The 23,147-nt window shown below is 41.7% G+C and overlaps 4 protein-coding genes across 6 annotated transcripts; 3 read left to right on the plus strand and 1 right to left on the minus strand.

Moving 5' to 3' along the window:
- The first annotated feature begins 261 nt into the window (after positions 1–261).
- Positions 262–4,457, plus strand: tefb (TEF transcription factor, PAR bZIP family member b). Of its 2 annotated transcripts, none has more exons than XM_085933223.1 (4): positions 262–505; positions 2,759–3,298; positions 3,467–3,678; positions 3,885–4,457. In XM_085933223.1, exons 1-4 carry the CDS (start codon positions 403–405, stop codon positions 4,098–4,100), a joined length of 1,071 nt encoding a protein of 356 aa, XP_085789349.1. In that variant the 5' UTR covers positions 262–402; the 3' UTR covers positions 4,101–4,457. The 2 variants fall into 2 exon arrangements, with proteins under 2 accessions (XP_085789349.1, XP_085789348.1); XM_085933222.1 differs by lacking the exon at positions 262–505 and adding an exon at positions 1,888–2,435.
- Positions 4,458–8,446: 3,989 nt separating this feature from the next.
- On the minus strand, positions 8,447–13,869 carry tob2 (transducer of ERBB2, 2). The gene is made up of 2 exons (XM_085934193.1): positions 13,305–13,869; positions 8,447–11,346 (listed from the first exon to the last, which is right to left on the minus strand). The coding sequence occupies exon 2, from the start codon at positions 11,159–11,161 to the stop codon at positions 9,971–9,973; it is 1,191 nt and encodes a 396-aa protein (XP_085790319.1). The 5' UTR covers positions 11,162–11,346; positions 13,305–13,869; the 3' UTR covers positions 8,447–9,970.
- Positions 13,870–14,552: 683 nt separating this feature from the next.
- On the plus strand, positions 14,553–21,054 carry LOC147044530 (aconitate hydratase, mitochondrial-like). Of its 2 annotated transcripts, none has more exons than XM_085934664.1 (18): positions 14,553–14,595; positions 15,381–15,523; positions 15,605–15,863; positions 15,944–16,036; positions 16,126–16,284; positions 16,357–16,507; positions 16,573–16,677; positions 16,754–16,845; positions 16,949–17,054; positions 17,292–17,449; positions 17,556–17,629; positions 17,792–17,903; positions 18,070–18,252; positions 18,377–18,472; positions 18,575–18,766; positions 18,879–19,011; positions 19,086–19,207; positions 19,329–21,054. In XM_085934664.1, exons 1-18 carry the CDS (start codon positions 14,560–14,562, stop codon positions 19,458–19,460), a joined length of 2,346 nt encoding a protein of 781 aa, XP_085790790.1. In that variant the 5' UTR covers positions 14,553–14,559; the 3' UTR covers positions 19,461–21,054. The 2 variants fall into 2 exon arrangements, with proteins under 2 accessions (XP_085790790.1, XP_085790791.1); XM_085934665.1 differs by having other exon boundaries at positions 16,408–16,507.
- A 269-nt stretch (positions 21,055–21,323) lies between these two features.
- On the plus strand, positions 21,324–23,004 carry polr3h (polymerase (RNA) III (DNA directed) polypeptide H). The gene is made up of 6 exons (XM_085934047.1): positions 21,324–21,624; positions 21,692–21,788; positions 21,933–22,019; positions 22,111–22,174; positions 22,278–22,506; positions 22,642–23,004. Exons 1-6 carry the CDS (start codon positions 21,514–21,516, stop codon positions 22,690–22,692), a joined length of 639 nt encoding a protein of 212 aa, XP_085790173.1. The 5' UTR covers positions 21,324–21,513; the 3' UTR covers positions 22,693–23,004.
- Positions 23,005–23,147: the final 143 nt, after the last annotated feature.

Consider the following 23,147-nt stretch of genomic DNA (forward strand, 5'->3'; position numbering starts at 1 on the left):
ACATACAATATCCTAATTCATCACGTAGTGATAATAGTGGCCGCTAGATGGCGCATGTGTACCTCCCTCCCACGCAGCAACTTCTTCCACGTGCAGCGGTGCGTGTTGCAAATGTGCTCGAGTGCGAAGCATGTGCTGAAGCAATGTTGTTCTTCTCGTTTTGCCCCATCCCCTTGCTCCATGATTGGTTAAAAGTTTAGAGTGACAGGTATTTCCCTCAATCGTTTTGCGCCATCCGCAATAAAAGGCGGGATTTACCTGAGTTATTCCAAAGCAAGTTGTTTCGGCACATGCAGGCGTCCCCGTGATGTGAGTGACTTGAGCTGCTTGAAAGTTCTTCCAAAGTCTTGTTCGAGAGCACCGACCAAGAGACTCGCTGTTTTTCCTCGTCATCCTTCAAAGATGTCAACCTTAAATCATATCATTGGAGAAAGGGGGGAAGTTCCTGATCTCATCAGATCCTTGGCTGATTATCCTTTCTCTTTCCCAGATTTTGATGATATCGGTAAGAAATTTTCACTCATTTTTCTTCTTCAACATAGTTTGTTGTACCTGATAGTTGGCTGCATTCGGAACTTGGCCCCAAAAAAAGAATTGCTTTGTGCGTCAATGAACTCATGTGGTTTGATGCGATTGTGTTGATAACTTCGGCCTCTAATTACAATTATTCCAAATGACCATATGTGGATTTTAAGGGTGTTTTTGTGCACGCTACCACCATATTGTCAATTTTTAATCAGTCTTGGTTTCATGACTTAGAATAGTGAAACTGCCCCCCCCCCCCTGGGTATGCGCGGTCGGATGCTGGCGAGGGGGCGTGTGACCGCTAAGTAACATGTTAATTGGGATACAGTTGATATTATGCAGAGGTGTACTTATTCCAATTTTATAGAAAAATTATACTCTGTATAGTAGCTGACGAGAGTTGGTGTGGCGTCAAGTATTTTGCTCTTCCTGGAAATGTATAGCAGACTATTTGAAACAGTTTGAAAAGGAAATTACTGAGATTAACTTTACTATTAAAAAATATTCATGCTGATTAAAATGTTTTCTTTGCAGTGGAAAATCAGAATACGCTTTTTAAAATATTTGTAATACGTATATTAGTTCGCTGTAAGAATGCCCACTAGAGGGCAGTATTGACAGCTCAATTACCTCCCTTGTTTTCACACATTAGCCACTCACGATTAAATTTTATTTACCTAATAAATAATAATCAGCCATTATAATGTGTTGTTTTGAAAAAATATAGTAGTTAACTCCTTTGTGTGTTACTTTAGTAAAAAATTGCTTAGATTTTGACCAGTTTCCTTACTGCCCCCTCTTTTTTTTCTCTCTCTCGCGCTTTCCCCGATGCGTGCACCAAAGCGTGATGTAGATCAACTCTAAGCTGTTAAATAATAAAAAAATCGATTTAAAAAATAAAATAAATATATAAAAATCGGTCACCCAAATCATAGGCGTCATGACCGTGCAGTACAAAACCTTTAGTTGTGAACCTATACGTACCATAATAAAAAATGTCGATTGAATCGATCCTTTTTCTCCATTGATTATTTTTTCAATTTTGTAAATCATCTTTTCTTTTTCTTTTTTTTAAAAATTGCGTCTCTTCCACTGACAAGAACGTCAGTTTGCAGCACGTGCGGAGCAGCACGCGGGGAACAGCACGCGGCCACGCCCCCTCCACAGTGTACTGTCACGTTCGCGGGTGAAGGCGGGGTGCACGTGTTTTGCCACGAGTGTTCTCGCGACTCGCCTGCAACCCACCAACGGTGCTTTGCAACCTTTTTTTTTTGTCTGCTTAGCAACATTGTGCAAGTGACAAGTTGTCATATAGCCGCGGGTTGGTTTTGTGACTATATTGCAAAAATATCCGACGTGTTATTTCAGCGTTTTGACGATCTGCATTTGATATGAATTACTTGCTGTTGTTTTTAAGACACATTTGCGATTCAAGTTGCATTTAAAAGAAACGGAATTTGTCTCGATCAATAAAAAAAAAATAAGCAAAAAAAAAAAAAAAAACACTGCCGTGTCCCATATAGACAGTACCGTCACATGGCAGAATAAACAACCAATCAGCTTCTACTATACCTCAAATAGGCGTGGCTTTTGCCTCATGAATACCCAACACACGCTCTGCATGGGCACAGACAACACAAAGGGGAGCAGTCAAGTTTCCGCATATCGGTGTTCTTTTGTCGACGGGTGGATTTTAAACGTCGCAGAAATTGGACGGTGATCCAGTGTCGGTTTTAATCATCAAATTTTTCAAATTCGGTGGCGAACGATGCCCGGTAAAGCAGCGGTGGATGTCGCGCATCAGCCCGACTCAACCGTCGGTCCAGAAGCTAAGCAGAAGTCTTTCCCGTTTGTTATCAAGAAGATTATGGACATCCCTCCTCCAAACATTCTGGAGGAAGGCGACGATGGTAAGACCGCAGTATCAAAATGTGTTGGGGAATGTGGAGTGGTCGTTCGGTGCTACTCAAAAATCGAAAAGAACACAAAGTTCCAAGTGCAGTATTCTGCGTACCCACACTGTTAATGCGCCTCAAACGCAACTCTATTATGTTGGCTCGTATGTTGCACGTTTCTAAATTGTTATTTTGGTGCGTATGTAGACCGTGCAACATCCTGTCATTGTATTATGATACTTACTGTCCCCCCTTGTCAATGTGATTGACACCCTTTCTCATCCACGCCCTATTTGACGATGACATGAACTTCTGTTTTCCTCTTGTGTTCAATTCAGAGCTGGAGAAGGAGAAACTGTGCTCAGCTGAAGATGTGCAGGGGGGCGGGGTTGCTGCAGCCAGCGTTGGTGGGGTTTCAAGGGGAAGCAGTGGGGGCAGCGCCGGAGGCGTGTCAGCCTCCTTGACCCCAGCCATTTGGGAGAAGACCATTCCTTACGATGGAGAGACCTTTCATCTGGAGTACATGGACTTGGATGAGTTCTTATTGGAGAACGGGATCCCTGCAAGTCTGGAGGATGAGGAGCTGCAGAAAACGCTGACTCCGGCTGAAGGCAAAGGCAAAAGCGCCCTCAAGGTTACGGGCGCTCCCGGCGCGACGACAATGTCTGCTTCTACGTCTCCTCCGCCTGCTCCCGACACCACGACGGTCGCCTCAGAGCCAGAGGAAGCGGTAACTGTCACTACGCTACTGCCTGCCAAATTGGAAGAAGATGATGATGATGATGAGGATGAGGAAGATGATGATCAGGAAGAGGAATCTTTGCCGAAGGAAGCAAAAGAAGAGGCAAAAGCTGTGGAAGTCAGCAAGAAGAATCCTGGTAAGAGCATTTATATAGTCCAAGTGTGTCCAAAAAAAATGTCACGTGCCACCTCAGAGTTCTGGTTGGACATTATATATCATTTGAAACCAATCTTTATATTCCAATCCACCAGCTAGTACAGGCAATGTTTTAAGTATTTCAATGATCTTCTCTGATACATGACAGGAAGTGGACAACGTAACACGCCGTCTCCCATCAACCCGGACGACATCGAGGTGGACGTTAACTTTCAGCCGGATCCGACCGACCTGGTCCTGTCCAGCGTGCCGGGGGGAGAGCTGTTCAACCCACGCAAACACAAGTTCTCTGACGAGGAGCTCAAGCCGCAGCCCATGATCAAGAAAGCCAAGAAAGTGTTTGTTCCCAACGAACAGAAGGTAATCTGACTCACTCACTCGCGAGCATGTTTGGTCGAAAATATTACTGAAATTAATTGCGGTCAAATCGACATGGAGAGGAATTAAATTTTCAATTTTTTTTTTTTTTATTTTTTCTCCCTCTTCGAAATTGTTCAGCCCTTTGCTAAATGGATTAAATGTGAGCCAGAAAACGTAACTCTTCATTCTGTCTTCTTTTTGCTCAGGATGACAAATATTGGTCCAGGAGGAAGAAGAACAACCTGGCCGCCAAACGATCCCGTGACGCCCGGCGCCTCAAAGAAAACCAGATTACGGTGCGTGCCTCCTTCCTGGAGCGGGAAAACGCAGCCCTTCGACAACAAGTGGCCGAGATGCGGAAAGACTGCGGTCGCTGCAAGAACATAGTTGCCCGCTATGAGGCCAAGTATGGGCCGCTGTAAAGACCTGGTAAACAAAACAAAAACCAAAAATCGAATTATCAATCCGACAAAAGCAGAACTTCCTACCCCGCAGAATTCAACACAAACACAAGGGAAAAATTCAAATTTGCACTCTTGCTGACCTCCGGTCTACTGTGTCGAGCTCCAGTCGCGGGTCCGATCCTGGCGCCGGAGTGTCTGATACACACTTTGGGGGGGCTAGGCTGGCAGCGGTGGTCACGGGAAGGAAGGTCTGTGGAGAGCGCCTGGCTCCTTCACCCAGAGGAAGACGGCAACACTCCCACAGACAGAAAATATGGTTGGTCTCGAGATGCTTTCAAGGAAGTCAGGAAATGTGAAAATGGCAAGCAGATGATAGTCAAAAAAATTACTTTTTTTTTTTTTTTTCTAAAATCACTGCATCGTACTTCCTTTAGCGAATGAGTGCCATCAGTTGTGAATTTAGAACGGCGCCCCTCACCTTTCCTTGTGTCGCACGTATATTTTGTGTCTTAATTCCTTCCTAGGCAGAAAAAGAATCGAGTCCAAATCAGGTACTTGGATCGGGAAGGAAAGAAAGCGGGGTATGTACGTCAGGATGTTTATTTTACTACACTCTGCAGGTAGAGGGCGCTAGTAGCCCTCCACTGCATTTAGGTAGTGTGGTGATGGCGAGGGGTTACTAAAAAAAAAAAAAAATGAATTGTGACTTCCCGACAGGCTCTTAAACCCTGTAAATAATAAATTTTAAAAAAATAGCCTGGAGGTCTTTGTATCCTAAAACAGGGATTTTGACTGTGTCTTTATAATCCAATACTATTCCTTATATTTGCCAAATAGTCAATGAGTGCTGTATTTATTCTGATGGTAATAATGCATCCGTTGATTGTGATGTCAAATTCTTTATATATCTCTTTGAGGAAAATCAAACCAATGACTAAGCAGGGACTCCAATGGGTTAACAGTGTTTTGTTTTTAAAAACAGATTTATATCATGACATGGGATTTTCTATCTCAATTCAAGATATAGATACAGTATGTGCAGGGTTATCGACCACTTCACGGTTTTGAAATGGTTGAAATAGGGAAATGCAGCATGTAGGGCTATTTGGCAAAATATCCATTTTATTTTTTTTTATGGGTTGGTAGACTGGCTGTACCTCACAGACTGTTACAAGACTCGGGTGTGTGATTTTTATTTTTGGTCGGCTTGTGCGCCAAAAATGAGGCAATAATACCCTGTTATATATTGCTTGTTTGATTTCCGTGATATTCTATGTAAAATTGCCATGATGTTAATTCTTAAAAGAAACTCCCTCAAAGTATTTTTTGTGCTTCCACTTTGATCCTTTGTAGTCTTAGGATCGTAAATGCATGAAACCCCGTGTAATTTGTCTTCTATCAATGTCTTGACGATTTTTACACCAAGTGTACTTATGTCGGTAAACCTTCACTAAAGAGCAGACGTGCTTCACAATGGGCATATTAATGCAGAGCATCTGGAGTCTGATGTTATGACCCGCATAATAATGCCAACCATCTGAGTATGGTTGGCTTGATTTCCTATTGGGGTAAAAAAATGGCATCTTTTTGATCACTGTGTGGATTATTTCCTATGAACTGCAAATTAATCTATATGTAGATTTATTTACTGGATCAGTCGGTGCTTAAGTGTTTTCTTGATCGTTTCAATTTCAAAAGGGTTGTAGGAGATTTTTTTTCTAATTTCAAGCTTAGTTTGCATTGACATTCAATAAAAATATGCACTGCATTGGACTGTCAGTGCAGCCAATGATTTTTTTATTGTTAAATTCAAAGTGTCCGGCATAATTTTGACTGCGCCGAAAGAATTTATTAGATTTATTAATGATGTTGGTCAGTGTGTATTGCAGCAGTTTTATGCGAAGTAAGAAATTGAAGATAACAGATATATATGCTCAAATATTTTCCAGATTCTATTCGTCTGCTCCAATGATGCTAAAAAAAAAAAGAGAGCACGTGTGCTCACATTGTGCTGCACTGGCATCATTTATAAATTAAATCCGTGCAAGCTCTCGTTTTATTTGCGTCTACTGTATTTTTATTTGTTGCACAACACAAAGTAAAACATTGTTTTACATGTTTAGTAATGTGCATGTATACAATATATGCTCCTCGGTGTAAAACATATTGCCAAGCACAAATTATATGAAGATATTTTTCTTTGTTGGTAATAATAATGTATATTTAAAGATAAAACCGCCCTGTTTTACTTCTTGCCATTTACATCTATTTAAAGCAGCTACAATTATAATATAGAAAATTATTTAATTGTATCAATAGATTTTTTTTTTGGGGGGTCTTTTTTTTTGGGGTGTTTTGCAAAACTTTCTATTAAAAAAAAAATTCTGTTGGGTGTTTTTGTATTGTCCTAATCATGTATGAATACATGACACTGCATAATTCTGTATTATGTATCAAGCATTCAGAAAAAAAACAAATAAATCAACATGTAAAGACAATTTTGACCTTGACTTGTCATCAGTCAGCACCAGGCTGCTTATATTGTCAGACCGCTTCAACCGGAGAGCTCATTTCATATTTATCATCCACACGTGAACACACACGATGTTTTTGTTTTGGATGCTGCACGCGTCCCCCCCCCCCCCCCCCCCCCTTCTGCTCATCAGTATTCCAAAAGAGTAGGAGCTATTGCGTAATGATCCCATCCACACACAGGGGAGCAGTGTTGCGTAACAGCAACAGCCCTCAAAGAGAATGAGTGTGTGTTCATAAAGGAAAGATGCAAAGGAGGAGCTGACTGAGGGATGGGCTTAAAAACGGAAAAGGAAATGCTGAGGTGGAGCAAAAAAAAAAAAAGATGGATGAAGGAAGACAGGAGGGAGAAGTAGAGGAGAGTCAAGGATGAGGCCAGTCACGCATGATAAATGTCTCCACACGTTACTATAGAAAGGGGCGAGAGCGAGCCAACATTACAGCTGGTTGACGCCCCCCCCCCCCCCACTCCCAATACGCGTACAAACTCCAATCGAAGTGCTCCATGATGAAATCTGCAGCAATATCTTCTGGGATGTCTCCTGCTGTGAGGTGGGTGGTGCGCAATCTGGCTCCTCGCCATTGGAGAATTTCATCTTTGCTTTGAATTATTGATCAAAACATCACTGGAGTTTGTTTACTGCAATACTTGGATGCGTCATTCGAGTATTTTGGTGCTAGGAAAGAAAGACGTGGGTGGGCATCTTCATTTGTTGTTTCAAAACAAAATACCAATGAGACGGTTCGATTATTTTCCATGCTTACTGGTCTTTTTATTACAAACTTAAAAAAGAAATTTGATACAATAAGAAACTGCAGTAGTAATGCCCCATTCCAAGAAAACAGGTCATTGCATTTCATTCGTGAAAGATTTGTTAAACATCTACAAGGTGTACGGATCGGATACAAAATAGGAGGGGGGTGGAAATCATAAAAATACAATCAGAAAAAGAAAAACCTATTTATACATCTTTTCAATTCTATACTTTAATGTTAAATGTCACATAGAAAATAAACTCTTCTAACAATGAAATATTACAAAGTGCAAAATAAAACACATTATAAGCAAAGAACATCAGAATACAAAATAATCTTATTTCTCTTCAACCCCCATTGTAGCCTGCATTTCAAAGTTTGGGGTGCATGTCAAAGAGCTCAATTCCAGCACACGCTTTGCAGTTGTTCTCAATTTTCTTACGCACACCCTATTTGGAGTTCTTTTAAGTGCCATAAAATATGCAGGAATCCAAGTTGGGCCTCTGCAGGCCATCTCAACCGGGGCTGACTACGAGTACAACATTCATTTCCTTCATCCTTCCTATTCAAAGACACCAACATAGCGTGAGATGAGAGGTAGAAACCCACGTCGGGGTCTTTTCACTTGTCCAAATAATGACTGACTGGGATATGGCTATATCATAGAGACCATAGGGTCACACAAAAAGGGGAGAAGAGTTAAATGTCAATTTTAAATCACATGAATTTGTATATTAACTCATTCACTGCCAGCCCAGTTCAAATGGATATTTGACGTGTATATCCGTCAATGGTAGTGAATGAGTTAAGATTTTGTTTTCAGATTGGGGCTATGGCGGTGATATTAACCATCTTTTGTCAACATTCAGCTCTTCAAATCCCCCCGGCTTGAATACATTTACCCGTCTCTTTCGACTGCTGCTGTACAAGGTACAATACACATTCAATACTGGACTCTCTACATAATTGTAATACCTGTATTTATTTAATTGATTTAATCAGTTTGCATATATCCAGGTTGATTTCTGCAAAAATAAATTCAGCATGTAAGAAACTAAACAAATCTGAACATAATAATTTTATATTTACATTTTTTTTCTTGGACTGTCACTTGATAATTAATTTTGCAAAAACAAAAATATACTATCGGGTCTTTTTTTTAATTACAGAAAAAAAAAAATCCATATTTCCCTTCACATAATCCAAAAGGGTGGTGAAAGGGAAAAAAACAGTTAAGGGTCCTTAGGTACAAAACACGAATACATATCTCGGTCAAGAAAAAACATTAAATGGACATAACTTCATTTCCACATCTTCAATACATTTTTGAAGTACTTGCATCTTTTTCCAATGACAGTGGAATGCATTTATACAAAAAAAAAAAATGGATGAGAGTAGAGCTCCGCTTAATAAAGTGCTCAAATTGCCCATTTTGTCATAACAGACTGAAAAAGCTGCAACCATCTTAAAACAGCAACATCAATTTTCAACATTCACCCACTTGACAACCTGGAGACAAAAAGCAGTCTCCCTCCGCACTGAAGCATTTCAAGGAGGGGCAGAAGAGTGTTAGCCTTTCGCTTCAATACCATTTAAGCTCACCAGCAACGTGTTCTGGGTTTAAAAAAAAAAAAAAAAAATGCTCGCTCTCAAAGTCAATACACACCGGACGCCATTGAGACAAAGCGACCCTCTCGCTGTTGCTTTTTCTCCCTGAGGAGGGGGAAAAACATGGCTACATCCCCAAAGTCACACCGAGCCATTTATCAAAATATCTTTGTTTTTTGTTTTTTAACAACTGGATAACGCCCCCCCCCCTTCCCTTCCCTTCCCTTCCCTTCCTTCAAGCGCAATTGCCTATTCACCTTCACACACGGATGACATGGAATGTGTGTGCATGTGCGTTTGGTCTACACGACTGCAGCCATGGGCACGTGAGCGACGGCGTCCTCTTAAGATGCAAAGCTTCCTTCCCTCACAGAGGTTTCCGCGACCTTCCCCGCTGCAATAAACCCCCCCCCCCCCCCCCTTGACAGATGAATTACATTCTTCTATTATGCTCGCCCCGTCGCCAAAACATTCCACCGACGTGTTCTCTCGCTGATGATAAAGCCGTTTCTGTATTTACTGCTGTGATGTCAGCGTGCAAAGGCGGCCATCACGTGATATTTTTTCCAGATCACACTGAGGCACGACATCATAACACATGCGAGCAACCGTCCCGTCCCCCCCTCCCTCACCTTCTTCCTCCTCACCGAATAGTCAGCACTGTATGAACAGATTGCGGCGCAAAGTGCAATACTTGGCTAGATCCTTTTTTTTTTTTTTTTTCTCCACAGTGTGACGTGCAAACTGGAGCTTTACAGTAGTTCATGTCCAGTAGGAATAACAATGACAATGACGAATTCGAAGCAGACCGTGTGATGACCACCAAAAAAAAAAAATGACCATGAGATAATGAGTATCTTGAAATCTCTGTAGGAAAGCTACGTGATTAAATCTGTAGGAAAACTAAGTGTTAGCTTGCATTAGTATTAGGTGTTAGAAAAAAAAAAAAAATTTTTTTTTTTATCTGGGCCAGTTCTTGACAAAGAAAGGCTTTAGTTGGCCAACACCACAGGCTGGAAGGACTGGCTTGGATATTGCAGGTTGTAGCTCCCTAAACCCTCAACAAATTGAGGTTTCTCCATGTAGGAGATCTCGCCGTTGGTGCCCAAGATGCCCACGCTCTGAGATGGAGGAGGGCTGGAGAAAGGGTCAAAGGTCGGGTGGGTGCCCATGCTGTGGAATCGGCTAGCGTGAGCTTGCATGGGCTGGGGGTCCGCGTCAAAGTAAAGGGGGCTCTGGGATCCCGGGTAGACAAACTCTTTGGCGTTGGGGGACAGCTGACTGGGGATGGGAGCCACAAGCGAGTGCATGGAGAGAGACAGCGACTTGTGCTTCAGCATCTCCGGAGCCAACATGGCGGTGGGCGAGTGGGAGAGCATCCTCTGGACAGGCGGGACTCCGACCACTACGGCGGAGGCGCCCGCCGACCCGCTCACGCTGCACTTTTTCATTTTGGTGGAGCCGAATTTAGTGGCGGCGAAAGCGGCGGTGGTGAAGGTGATGGGTTGAGGACGGGCGGCGGGGAGCGAAGGGGTGGCTTGCTGAGCGGCGAGGAAAGGGGGAGGGGTGGACGTGTTGGACGAGTGGGCGGTCGGGTCGGCGGGCGAGCTGCAGGTGGGGTAGTTAAAGAGGGCGGGGCCGGGATGGACAGACGGCGGCGTGGGAGAACTGGAGAGCGGCGCCATAAGGGAAGGAGATAATTGGCTTCCGATCGGAACAAACACCTGAGCGTCTGGATTGAAGCCCAAACTCTTGGCTTCATCCAACTCAGAGTCTCCTTTAACTTCCCTCATGACCCCTTCGGGTCGTTCGCCGTCGCAGCTGAGGCCCGGGGGGTCCTCCAGGTACAACACTTTGACCGTCCCCTTCTCCCCAATCTGGTAGGACACCTCGTAGGGGTCGATCCACACGCTGAGCTCCGCGGGGACGTTTGCTCGCACCTCCTCCGTATCCAGCCCGCTTCTCTTGGCGGCCAACTCCACAACCGGGTCTCTCGGGGCTCCCAGGTGCAAACAGCGGAACGCGGAACCCCGAAGAGGGGCCTCGGGATACCAGTGGCCCTCGAAGCGAGACACCAGGATACGCTCCAGCTCCTCTCCGAAGAGGTCGGCCCGACGCCGAGGTAGCTTATTGTACAAATAGGACACGATGAAGTTAAGGGCAACCTTCACCTCGAGATGCATGACTGTACTCTGGAGCGTGTGAGATGAGGTTCTCTTTCGAAAGGTGATCCAAAGCAGAATGTCCTTGACTCTTCTTCTGGCTTACTGTACACTGCGTGACTTTAGTGTCACCATTTTGAAAAGGCACCTCGGAGGCAGGGACAGCAGGTTGTTTGTCGGCGTCTCGAGTGAAGGAAACTTCAGTGCTGCAGAGATGAAAAGTAGAAGAAACGTTAGTACTTCACAAGAATCTGATCAAGGGAGATTTTGTCATTTGTAAATATTGCTGCTCATTCGTGTTGCCGTTTTGTGCTATTTCTCAATCAATTATTCTTAATGAACCTTCTTGATCTTCTTTATCATATTTATCAGATCATCTTCTCAAAAGACTTTCAAGGCTGAAACCTCTCTGATCTTACATGGATGGATTCGGAACCACGACATATTAGTGGAGTAACATCTGTCGGAGTCCACATACATAAAAAGGAATTCACCGTTTTATAATTTGGATTTGTACGAGCACAGGATGTACTGATGGATGCGACAGATGCGATGTTGGCCTCATAAATCCTTCATAATCCGAATCTGATCCCACCGAGCTCCTCCTGCTTAATGCTCCAGCCCATTCATCCCTGCGCTAAGTCACTGTCATATTAAAAATGAAAAACCAGCATCACAAGACGCCCATCCCAGGAAGGATTGTAAAATGGCAGCTTGTCCATCATAGAACATCATTTCCCATCATGCAATGCACACAATCCTCTCCTCTCCTCCCTCCCCTCCTTTCCTTCATGAACAAAACAATCCTCTCACATCAACTTCCCTGACCAGATGGGAATTTCTTTATCTTTGAAAGATAAATCTGATTAAAAGACAATTCCAAATTTGCAACGGATAAAGCCGCACATGGCGGATTGCGGCGTTTGAGGAGGAGAACACGAGATTTACATTTTTAGTTCTACGTGGGGAAAAAAAAAAAAAAAAAAAAGGTGACATTGAGAGGATAAGATGGGGGGTTGGTTGGAGCGGGGCTATAAATAGGGACATATTTTGTACTATGCATTGTTTTCAGTCTTGTTCAACTACCCTAAATAAAATATATGTATAAAAAAATAGATTGGCTAGATTTGTGCACCAAAATAAATCATAAATTGCCCTTTATTTATTTTCAGTTTATTCTTCATCAGTGATGCTTTTAAGATTTGTTTGGATCATTTTGTTGCAGGCTGAGCGAGCAATCTGTATTGTTGTTTACATGGAGCTTGAAACATGTGCCAGTGAGCTGTGAAATCTCAGCTACGTGACTGCTGGTCTTCTTCTAGGTGCTTATAATGTGATTTCAAAGAGACATGACAACCACCATATTTTAAAAGGAGAGCCTGATATGATGAACACAATCCCAATGAGCTCAATGCAACATTGTGCCTTTCGAAAAGGGTTAGTTCAAACTGACATTGTTTTGAGAGCTATTGATTGAACATGTTTATTATTATGGGTGTAGTTTGCAGTGGTGTCCAACTGCACTGCATCATAAGGAGAGCCGTGATTATTTTTTTTTAAAGTCATGTACTAAACAGAAACACCGCTCAGTATAATGTAAGTGCAGAGCTGCAAACTAAACGCACTAGAAAAACACTGACGCACTGACAGCCAATAAAAAAAAAAAAACATTAATACCTTAAATCTAAAGACGCAACATTTTAATTGATATTATATTATAGAGCGTAGGTTCCTGTTTGTACATGATTGAACATGATTGTTGACCGTTTTAAAGCCTCGAGCCAATTGAACTGAATCGGAGAGACTGGATTGGAGAATTTAGCGTCACTGACATGCGACAGGACTGAGCGAAGCAAAAAGCAAAATATCAGAAGCAAATGATGAGACTAATTGGAATTGAGATGCGAACAGCCAGTTGATGACATTTTATATGCAGCAATGAAGATGAGAGTAAACAATTGTTTAAGCCCGACAGGCATGATTAATACACATGACAGCTGCAGCTTTGAGAGGCGAAGCTAACATAAACAGAGACATTGTGGAAAAATACCTGTCATTCTTGGAAAAGCATCGGATCGGAGCCAAAGCATTTGGATGGAGCGAGAAAATGAGCAAGCACATAGAAAGACAAACAAATTCAAATCAACCTTTTGCTACAACTTACCGGCCTTTACTTGGCTTCGAATTTGAATGCAATCTTCGTGATTTCTTTCTTTTTTTGTTTTTTTTAGGATATCACAGCGTCGAGTCCATGTTTCACCTTGCAACAGTTATTCGTTTTGCATCGTTTGCCAGACTGCAGTTGACAGTTGAATGGAGGGTCCAGGGAAACTTTACGCTCGGACAAGCCGACGTATTTATACAGAGTGACTCGCCTACACCCCCGTGACGACAGGAACTATTTTCTCTCGGATGTAATGGCCTCTTTTCTGTTATTTTTAAATTCGTATTTTTCTTAAGCGTTACCTGCATCAATAATACATGCAGCGCTTAAATATTATATCATAATAACAGGTAAAAAGAGGAAATATAAGAATAAAAATTCACGTTTTCACGATCGAGTATCATTTAACGATCTTTAAAAAAAGACTCATAGTATAAGAAAATAATAATGATTTCTTTTCATATTGTAGTTCGCAAAGTGAACCACAGCAAATAGCGCGGAGGGATATTTGTAGTTTATCGGAGCGCTGAGCGCTTGCTAAAAATATAAGCGGTGATGGCAACAGAGTGGCTATTGGCTGAGAGAGGGGCGGGCCCACAAATTATTGGGCTGCCTTATCCATTCGCAACAGCAAACACGACATTTCTTTTAAACAAGGGCTTGTGGGAAATGACGTTCTTTAAGAATAAATAATGATGTAGTCGTTGGAAGTGACAATCTACATTGTGCTTTGAATATTTTACTCACCTCAAATGGGACAAGCTACCATGACATCTTGCTTTGTACGAAATGAATCATAAAAAAAAAAACAATGTCTTTTATCCTCCATGTTCAATTGGAATGATTCGCAAATTCTATTTTGCTTTCTAGGTCCTAGCATGCAAACTAGATCTAATTCCTTCAAAACATTAATAAAAATGTGTTTGACGGCAAATTTACATTTGTGATTTTTGAACTTTGGAATAAACATTCTAAGATGAAGACAATTATTTCTCATGGGTGTTATAATCAACAACAACAACAACAACAACAACAACAACAGACTCTGCGATTGTTTTTATGACAACATGAGTGGAAGCACAATTTGGCAATTTGGGATTCAGTAGCATTAGGATCAGCAAAATCCAAAAGAACCATAAACAAATCAAACCACAAACAACGCGGATACATGTTTTGGCGTCATGGCTTGTCATTGTGAACGTAAATAACATTGAATGACGTCACAACAGTGCGACACTCATACTTACAAAACAAAATGGCGTCCTACTGTTTCACTGTCACTCGGTTGCGGGTAAAAACATTACATTTTTTCTTCTCACAGATATGAACTGTCTTTTTAAATACGATAAGCATAAAAAACAGATTGGTTTGTAGATTGGAGTCCACTAATATTCGTTTACGGTTAATTGATAGCAAGTAAAATGCATATTAGAGTGCACATTATTGAACCGTTGCTAGGCAGGTCACAGTGTCCCTGGATGACTCGAAGGTGTGACGCATGTCATCGTGTTGCGAGTATACGTTGCCTGCGGTTTGACGTGAACTAATATTAAACCATGTCATGTTATCCAAATGAGTTAAGTAAATTGTACATTCGTCCGAAATCCAACTTTAGTTTTGCAAGGTGACAGCAAGGTTAAACAATAGAGCAGCTGCTGCTGCTGCAGCTTTTTGGGCCGTGTGTCACATAAGTGTTCAGGAGTGAATAGCGTCATTGTGTTACTTGTTTTACAAGCAAAAGGGGAAAAAAACAGTTTAACACGTTGCTCCCTTTACCTTTAAAAGTTAGGGTTAAATGGAAGCACGTATACACGTGTTTAGTCGTCTGATTTTGTTTACCAGCATTTTAGGTCTTGGTTGCACTCAAAAAGTTCTGTGACTAAAATGTTCGATTTTAACCATGGGGCATGTTTTTATGAATCTACCCCTTAATTTGATTTCAGACTGTGCTCTCACAGTTTAATCATTTTATTGCCTTTCATACTTTTATCGAGTTACTGTGTAATTGTTTATTCCTAAACTGTATAATAAAATCATGTCATATCCTGGAATCTTATTTTGTTTGTCTTGGTGCAGCTGGCCCTTGGAAGCGGTGCAAGGCGATTGCATGTGTCTGCTGCCCTCAGCGCCCAGGCCAAAGTGGCAATGAGCCGCTTTGAGCCGGGTTCCAGCATTAACTATGAGCAGCTGCATAAGAACATCAACATTGTGAGAAAGAGGTCAGCTCCCTCGTAGCTCCAATTTTCTGCACATATGGTGCATTGCAAGTTCATTCCTAACCCGTCCACCCCTTCCATTAGACTCAACAGACCTCTCACGCTGTCTGAGAAGATTGTGTACGGTCATTTGGATGATCCGGCAGGGCAGGAGATTGAGCGCGGTCGCACTTACCTGCGCTTGCGTCCCGACCGTGTGGCTATGCAGGATGCTACAGCTCAAATGGCCATGCTCCAGTTCATCAGCAGTGGTCTTCCCAAGGTGGCGGTACCGTCCACTATCCACTGTGATCATCTGATTGAGGCTCAGATCGGAGGGGCTCAGGACCTACAGAGGGCTAAGGTGAGGTAATCCCAACATCCAGCAAGTTTAACATTACCTGAGCGAACTACATTGTATAATACCTCACTATTCTGACACAGGATATAAACCAGGAAGTTTATAACTTCCTGGCAACTGCTGGTGCCAAATACGGAGTAGGCTTCTGGAAACCAGGTTCAGGAATCATTCATCAGGTAGATGACATACGTTTTCCCTGGCTCATTGCTTTGCATACCACCGAGAAAAGGAAATGTAAAAATGGAATGTGTCTTGTTTTTTCCAGATCATTTTGGAGAACTATGCTTATCCTGGGGTGATGCTGATTGGTACAGACTCGCATACTCCCAATGGTGGTGGTCTGGGTTGTGTCTGTATCGGCGTTGGTGGAGCTGATGCTGTTGATGTCATGGCTGGAATCCCTTGGGAGCTCAAGTGCCCCAAAGTGAGTTCTTGCCATCTTTTTGGACCCAATATCTACTTGTATATTCTCAACCTGGTCGTGTTTTGGTTGAAGGTAATTGGAGTAAAGCTAACGGGCTCCCTGTCGGGCTGGACATCTCCAAAGGATGTCATCCTGAAGGTGGCTGGCATACTGACTGTAAAGGGAGGCACTGGTGCCATTGTAGAGTATCATGGGCCAGGAGTTGACTCCATTTCTTGTACAGGTAAGATCTATTTTTTGCAGATGAGTGCTTTCTCGTAAGATTGAGGTGATCCTTTTACTTACCAGGTATGGCCACCATCTGCAACATGGGTGCTGAGATTGGCGCCACCACCTCGCTTTTCCCCTACAACCATCGCATGAAGACTTACCTTGAGAAAACTGGTCGTGCAGGTTAGCTATTTTGACAAGTCTTGTGATGTTTAGTCACTATTCAATCACTCATGATTCTTCTTTGTTCCTTCCATAGAGATCGCCTCTCTGTCTGAAAAGTACAAAGACGACTTGGTTCCAGATAATGGTTGCGAATACGACCAGACCATTGAGATTAACCTGAGTGAGGTGGCGTATATTGTGAAAGTCTCTGGGATTTTACAATGTCATGTGACACATAGTCATGTAATGATTGTCTTTGTCTTGATTCATTGTTTAACTCTCCTAACAGTTGAAGCCTCACATCAACGGGCCTTTCACCCCTGACTTGGCCCACCCTGTGTCCGACATTGGCGCCACTGCTCAGAAGAACGGCTGGCCCCTCGAGGTTAAAGTTGGTAAGTCCTTTTTTTTGGTCATGCTTTGTTTAGTGAAGTGGGATATTGCTTTCTTTTTTTTGCCACTAGCTGTGTTATTGACCTGCAATGATCACATTACTGCTGAATCAGGAAGCTCAGGGGTTTTCCTTTCAACTCTGCTGGAGGAATGTGGACACAATGTGATCACTTATTTCACTAGCGTTGCAATGCTGGCTAAATGTGTTCCTAATGTTGGCTGTGATTTTAAAACTTCAGGTCTGATCGGTAGCTGCACAAACTCCAGCTATGAGGACATGGGCAGAGCCGCCTCACTTGCCAAGCAGGCCTTGGATAAAGGAATGAAGTGCAAGGCTCAGTTCACAGTCACCCCTGGTTCTGAACAGATTCGGGCTACCATTGAGAGAGATGGATATGTGAGTCAGAACCTCACAGTATATTTTTCCATTCTAAATTGGCACAGTTGACGCATAGGCTGTTTGTGTGAAGAACATATTTCCAATTCATATTTTTTTCATCCAGGCCAAGATCCTGAGTGATGTTGGTGGGATTGTACTAGCCAATGCATGTGGACCTTGCATCGGTCAATGGGACAGGTACGACCTACATACTGATGTAAATATAATGCTTAAAGAATTCAAATTAATCCAATATATTTTTTGGGGGGGGATCGGTTTTATTTCAACTTTGGACAACCTAAAAGAACTACTGAATGTCAAATAGTCCTTGATGCTAACATGTATGTTTACCGTCAACAGGCAGGATGTGAAAAAAGGCGAGAAGAACACGATTGTCACTTCCTTCAACAGAAATTTTACAGCTCGAAATGATGCTAATCCAGCTACGCATGCTTTTGTCACCTCTCCTGAGGTAAGCATCGCTGCAGGTAAATATACGGCGGAGTAGCACGTATTAGCATGACCATGCTATATAAATAAAACATTTAAAAGCTTTTGTCACGAGTGCATCCTGAACATTTTTTTTATTGAAAAATGCTTCGCATCAAAACTAAGCGTTATAAATCTCTTCATTGTAGATTGTCACCGCATTGGCTCTCGCTGGAACCCTTAACTTCAACCCAGAGACAGACTATTTAACCGCTCCTAATGGCGAGAAATTTAAATTGGAACCCCCCTGTGGTGACGAGCTCCCCTCCAGAGACTTTGACCCCGGCCAAGATACCTACCAGCATCCTCCAGCTGAAGGCGGCTCTGTTAAGGTCAGTTAATTAGCTTTGAGTATGCACCCAAAGTGAAGGAAAAGTAAGAATAATACAATTATCTAATTTGTATTTGTAAAGAAAAGCTGGAAAAAAATAAGGTCTCATTTTATACATTGCCCAGGTGGATGTAAACCCTTCCAGCAATCGCCTGCAGCTACTGGAACCCTTTGATAAGTGGCATGGAGGAGACCTGGAAGACATGAAGGTCCTTATCAAGGTGAAATGAAAATCTTTTCTTGACCTATTTATAATTCATGAGCTGCTTGAATGCACAACTTATGACCAATTCCTCTTCCTTCTTCTCATTTGAATCTTTTAGGTGAAGGGGAAGTGTACCACGGATCACATCAGTGCCGCCGGGCCCTGGCTAAAATTCCGCGGTCACCTGGACAACATCTCTAACAATATGCTCATCGGTGCTGTTAACACCGAAAACGATGCGGTCAACAAAGTCAAGAACCATCTCACTGGAGAGTATGACGGAGTGCCGGATGTGGCTCGCCACTACAAGGTGAGTTTCAAATGTCGCCATTTGATGCCGTGAATTGAAATTCATTGTTTCTATCTCAGGTTTTATGGATCTTATTTGCCGTTTGGATTCAGTCTTTCATTGTGTCATCCAGGCCAATGGAGTCAACTGGGTGGTAGTTGGAGATGAAAACTACGGCGAAGGATCCAGCAGAGAACACGCTGCCCTGGAGCCTCGACACTTGGGGGGACGGGTTATCATTGTCAAAAGCTTTGCGAGAATCCACGGTAAGTTTTGGAGGCAAAATCAAAGAGTCCATCCACGCATTTTCTAGACTAGGTTACGTCATCTGTTTTGACAGAGACCAATTTGAAGAAGCAGGGTTTGCTGCCACTTACTTTTGCCAATGCGAGTGACTATGACAAAATTCGCCCCGACGACCACATTTCCATCACTGGCCTGAAATCCTTTGCTCCCGGCAAGGTAAGCCACATCGCGCATCCATCAAAACAGTCACGAGGATCGTGTCATTCCCGCCAATATGTTTAGAATTGTGATTGTGGCTTATCCACATGAGTCATGAATAATCTGTTTCCTCCTCTAGCCACTGACAGCGATGATCAAACATGGCGACGGCAGCCAGGAGTCCATCTCCCTAAATCACACTTTCAATGAGACGCAAATTGAGTGGTTCCAAGCCGGTTCCGCTCTCAACAGGATGAAGATGCTCCAGTAATTGGTCGAGGAAGAAAGGCGAGGCTTACGGTGGCCACCCAAGGGCTTTAGTATGGGTGAAGAGGGGAACACTTTATGATAACCACAGCCGTAGTCCATTTTTAGTAAGAACACGTTCACACAAACACAAAGTCGCTGGACAGATGAAAAGCGCACACAGCCACTGATTAGATTGCACAATATAGAGTGAAACAAAATGAGCACAACTGACTTTTTGTGTGAGAAGCTTAGCAAATCATCTATTTCATGGCTGCACTCCATATTTGTGTCTTCGCTTTAGTACATGTGAACCTTGATTATTTTTAACTTCACAAATCAGTTTTATTGCTGTGAAATCAAAATAAGGTCATGAATTAAAAGAAACACTCTTGTCATTTTCAAAGCAGAATGTGTTTCAGGCCCACTTCTCTATTGAAATTATGTTCATGTTTGTTGCAAGTGTAATTATCATCCTTGATGTCTACCATAGTTGATTATAATACTTCAAAGGCCTTTGACTCTGATGACTGCAGGAATATCCTATAATATAATAGATATAAATATATAGGCTATATTTCTCGATGTGGCCCTTTTTCTTATTCCTAACAAAACACGCTGCTACTATTCTTAGCATTAACTTTCCTCTTTATTCTTTTTTTGCCTGTGTTTATGCGTTCATTTTGCGCGTCTGAAACATGACATCGTTGATTTGTCATTGAAAGAATTTGGAAGTTGATCCTCCAGATAGATTTGTTACACTAGCCAACACACAAGCTACTCCAATATTGTCCAAATGCCTGTACATCAATCATCCAGCCCTTAATAATGCGTCTATGTTGTGTCATTATTTTGCACCTGATAGATTGTGAGTTAATTCACTCGTCGTACATGAATTCTCCAACAATATAATCATTAGCTATCCCATATTTACAGTCCAGAACCTGTGAGGTTATTTTTGTATTTGTCTTCTTGTTGTATTTTTTGCAGAGTTCTTTTTTTTTTTTTTTAATACAATGATGAGAGCTCCATAAATGTGCTTAAATGTCAACAGTTTGGTGTAAATGATGTGCTATGTTGCTGCACTATGTAAAGAAGTGTGTACATAAATAACAGAATAAATATATATTAAAGTGAAAGTTAGTTACTGTATGCTGCTAGTCTTGAGGACTGCAATCATTTAAGGTCCCTATTAATAATATGGAAATTCATAGTTACTCAAAACTGGCTCAACACTAAATATTTGACTTTTTACTGCCTTTGACAATATGAATGATTCCATGTGTTTGAATTCTATATGGTCAAATATTAAATACCTTGAGAATATAACATTACTCCTATTGTAAAGCAATTTGTCACAATATAGTCTATCAACCTTTCAGTTGGAAATAAGTGTTGGATAAAATTGTATTATTAATGAACTTGTGATCAAATGCCCATTGATCCTCTTGTTTTGGTCTGCTTTAGCAAATATAATGAAATGACAATTTCAATACAATGTGATACAATTTCAATATGATTTTTTTCCACAGTTCTCCATTTGATAATTAAGCCTGATCTTCAAACTCATGAAAAATGTGTGCCATCTTCATTGTATAGTTTATGTAGCCAATGCTAATAATTAGTGTAATAAAATAATCAAATTCATTTGGCTGCTGGAGTCTTTGTTGTAAAACACATACAAAGTTGCAGCAAACACCAATTTAAATTCACCTGATTGTGCATGAAAGCATTTCAAAAATGGGTTTATATTACGAAATGTTAGTGTTATTTTAAAATGTTTACATATGTGAATCCTATAATAAACAAATATCAATACTAGTGTACATAAGGCTTAGAAAAAAAATATCTCTGTCCCTTTAAATGGCATTACGACATATCATAAACCTTTTAGCACTGTCGTAAAAAAGTCACACGGTACGGTAGCAACATGTCGCTAATACACTCAACGGTAACGTTACGTTTTAGACATGCTTTTATTAGATGTGTTTGATAGATGAGACAAAAACAAAGACGTTCTTTAACTCTCACGTGTAGTTCGCACACCGCGTTATATTTTGAGTTGTCGAGCCTGCACCATGTTTGTGTTGGTGGAGATGATGGACACAGTCAGGATCCCTCCGTGGAACTTCCACAGACAGGTCAACGAGGCTGTGTCCGAGGAGTTGAATAAAAAGCTGGCTAACAAGGTGAGTCATTAATAATTATCTGTCATAATATAACAGTGGGCTCATCTGCTCTCTTCCCCTCCCTCAGGTGGTCTACAATGTGGGCCTTTGCATCTGCTTGTATGATATAACCAAACTGGAAGATTCATACATATTGCCAGGGGATGGTGCATCACATACTAAAGGTATTATTGGTGCACTACTTTTAGTCTAAAATGAACTAAATGACATAATGAAGACATCATCATGCCTTCCAACATAAGATGAGATGTTTAAGGGCACAAAAATTCCTTGAAACAATTTGACCTAGATTCCCTTTTTGCTGTCAGTTCATTTCAGGTATGTTGTTTTTCACCCCTTTCTGGATGAGATACTGGTCGGTAAAATCAAGTATTGCAGTCAGGAAGGCGTTCATGGTAATCTCATTTTATTCATTTGAAGTGCTCATGTCCTGCTTCCATTATTGAATACAATATAGATCTTCTCACCTCAGTTTTCATTTCGCAGTGACCATGGGCTTCTTTGATGACATTCTCATCCCGCCAGAGTCTCTTCAGCAACCCACAAAATTGTATCCTCTCAAATATTGCATAAAATATTCTTTTGTGACATTTTAAATGAAGTTGATTTACTTTATAGCGTTGGCTGTAGTCTTCCTTAGCTACAAGCTCAAGCGACGAAGCCGAGCAAGTTTGGCTTTGGGAATATGAGACAGATGAAGGAGCACACGACCTCTACATGGACAAGGGAGAGGAAATCCGTTTTCGAGTGGCCGATGAGATTTTTGTGGATACGTCACCGACGGGCCCGACCACTGATGACGCACCCGCCCAACCTGGCCAGCCGACTCCACCGCCTCCACAAGAAACCAGCGAGAAGAAAGAGGCGCCGTATACCATAATAGTAAGACCTGCTATTGCTGCATGGATACAAACCACCAACATATTTAAATGCGCTTAATTAATTAGTGTGTGTTAAACTATTTCGAATAGCATACCATGAGAAAAAAGACTGACCTACTCTCGTTTCTTTTCTTAGGGGACCATTTGTGAGCCAGGCCTGGGGCTGCTGTCATGGTGGAACAATTAGCAGGGCAAGGAAATTATTTGGACCATCATCATCACTGCTCTGCAAGATTTGTGGTTGGATCTAAACTTGATTTTTGACTTTGACTGAATCCTTCTGCTGCACTTGCAGACTTGGTTAAGAGACTAAAAATGGACATTGGTGACAAAACACACGGAGGAACATCATATGGGGAAAAGACCTACAATGATCATGGCATATATTTAATGCAGAATGATTCCTAAATATCATCCTTTAGTTCTTTTATTTCACATTCCCTAATCAATGAAAAATATGGATTAATTCAATCAAGTCAAATAAGTATAATGATTTCTTCACCATAACAAAAAGGATGATATCAAGATGAATCTGAAATCTTTTTTATGATCAAAATCTGTGGGTCACATATTTACTTTAAGATGTCAAAAACAGGAAAAACCCAAGTGGTGAATTAAACATACTTTAATATTTTATTTCTA

This window comes from Syngnathus leptorhynchus, chromosome 16 (assembly GCF_054491065.1).
Source record: "Syngnathus leptorhynchus isolate UIUO chromosome 16, UIUO_Slep, whole genome shotgun sequence".
Classification (NCBI taxonomy): Eukaryota; Metazoa; Chordata; class Actinopteri; order Syngnathiformes; family Syngnathidae; genus Syngnathus; species Syngnathus leptorhynchus.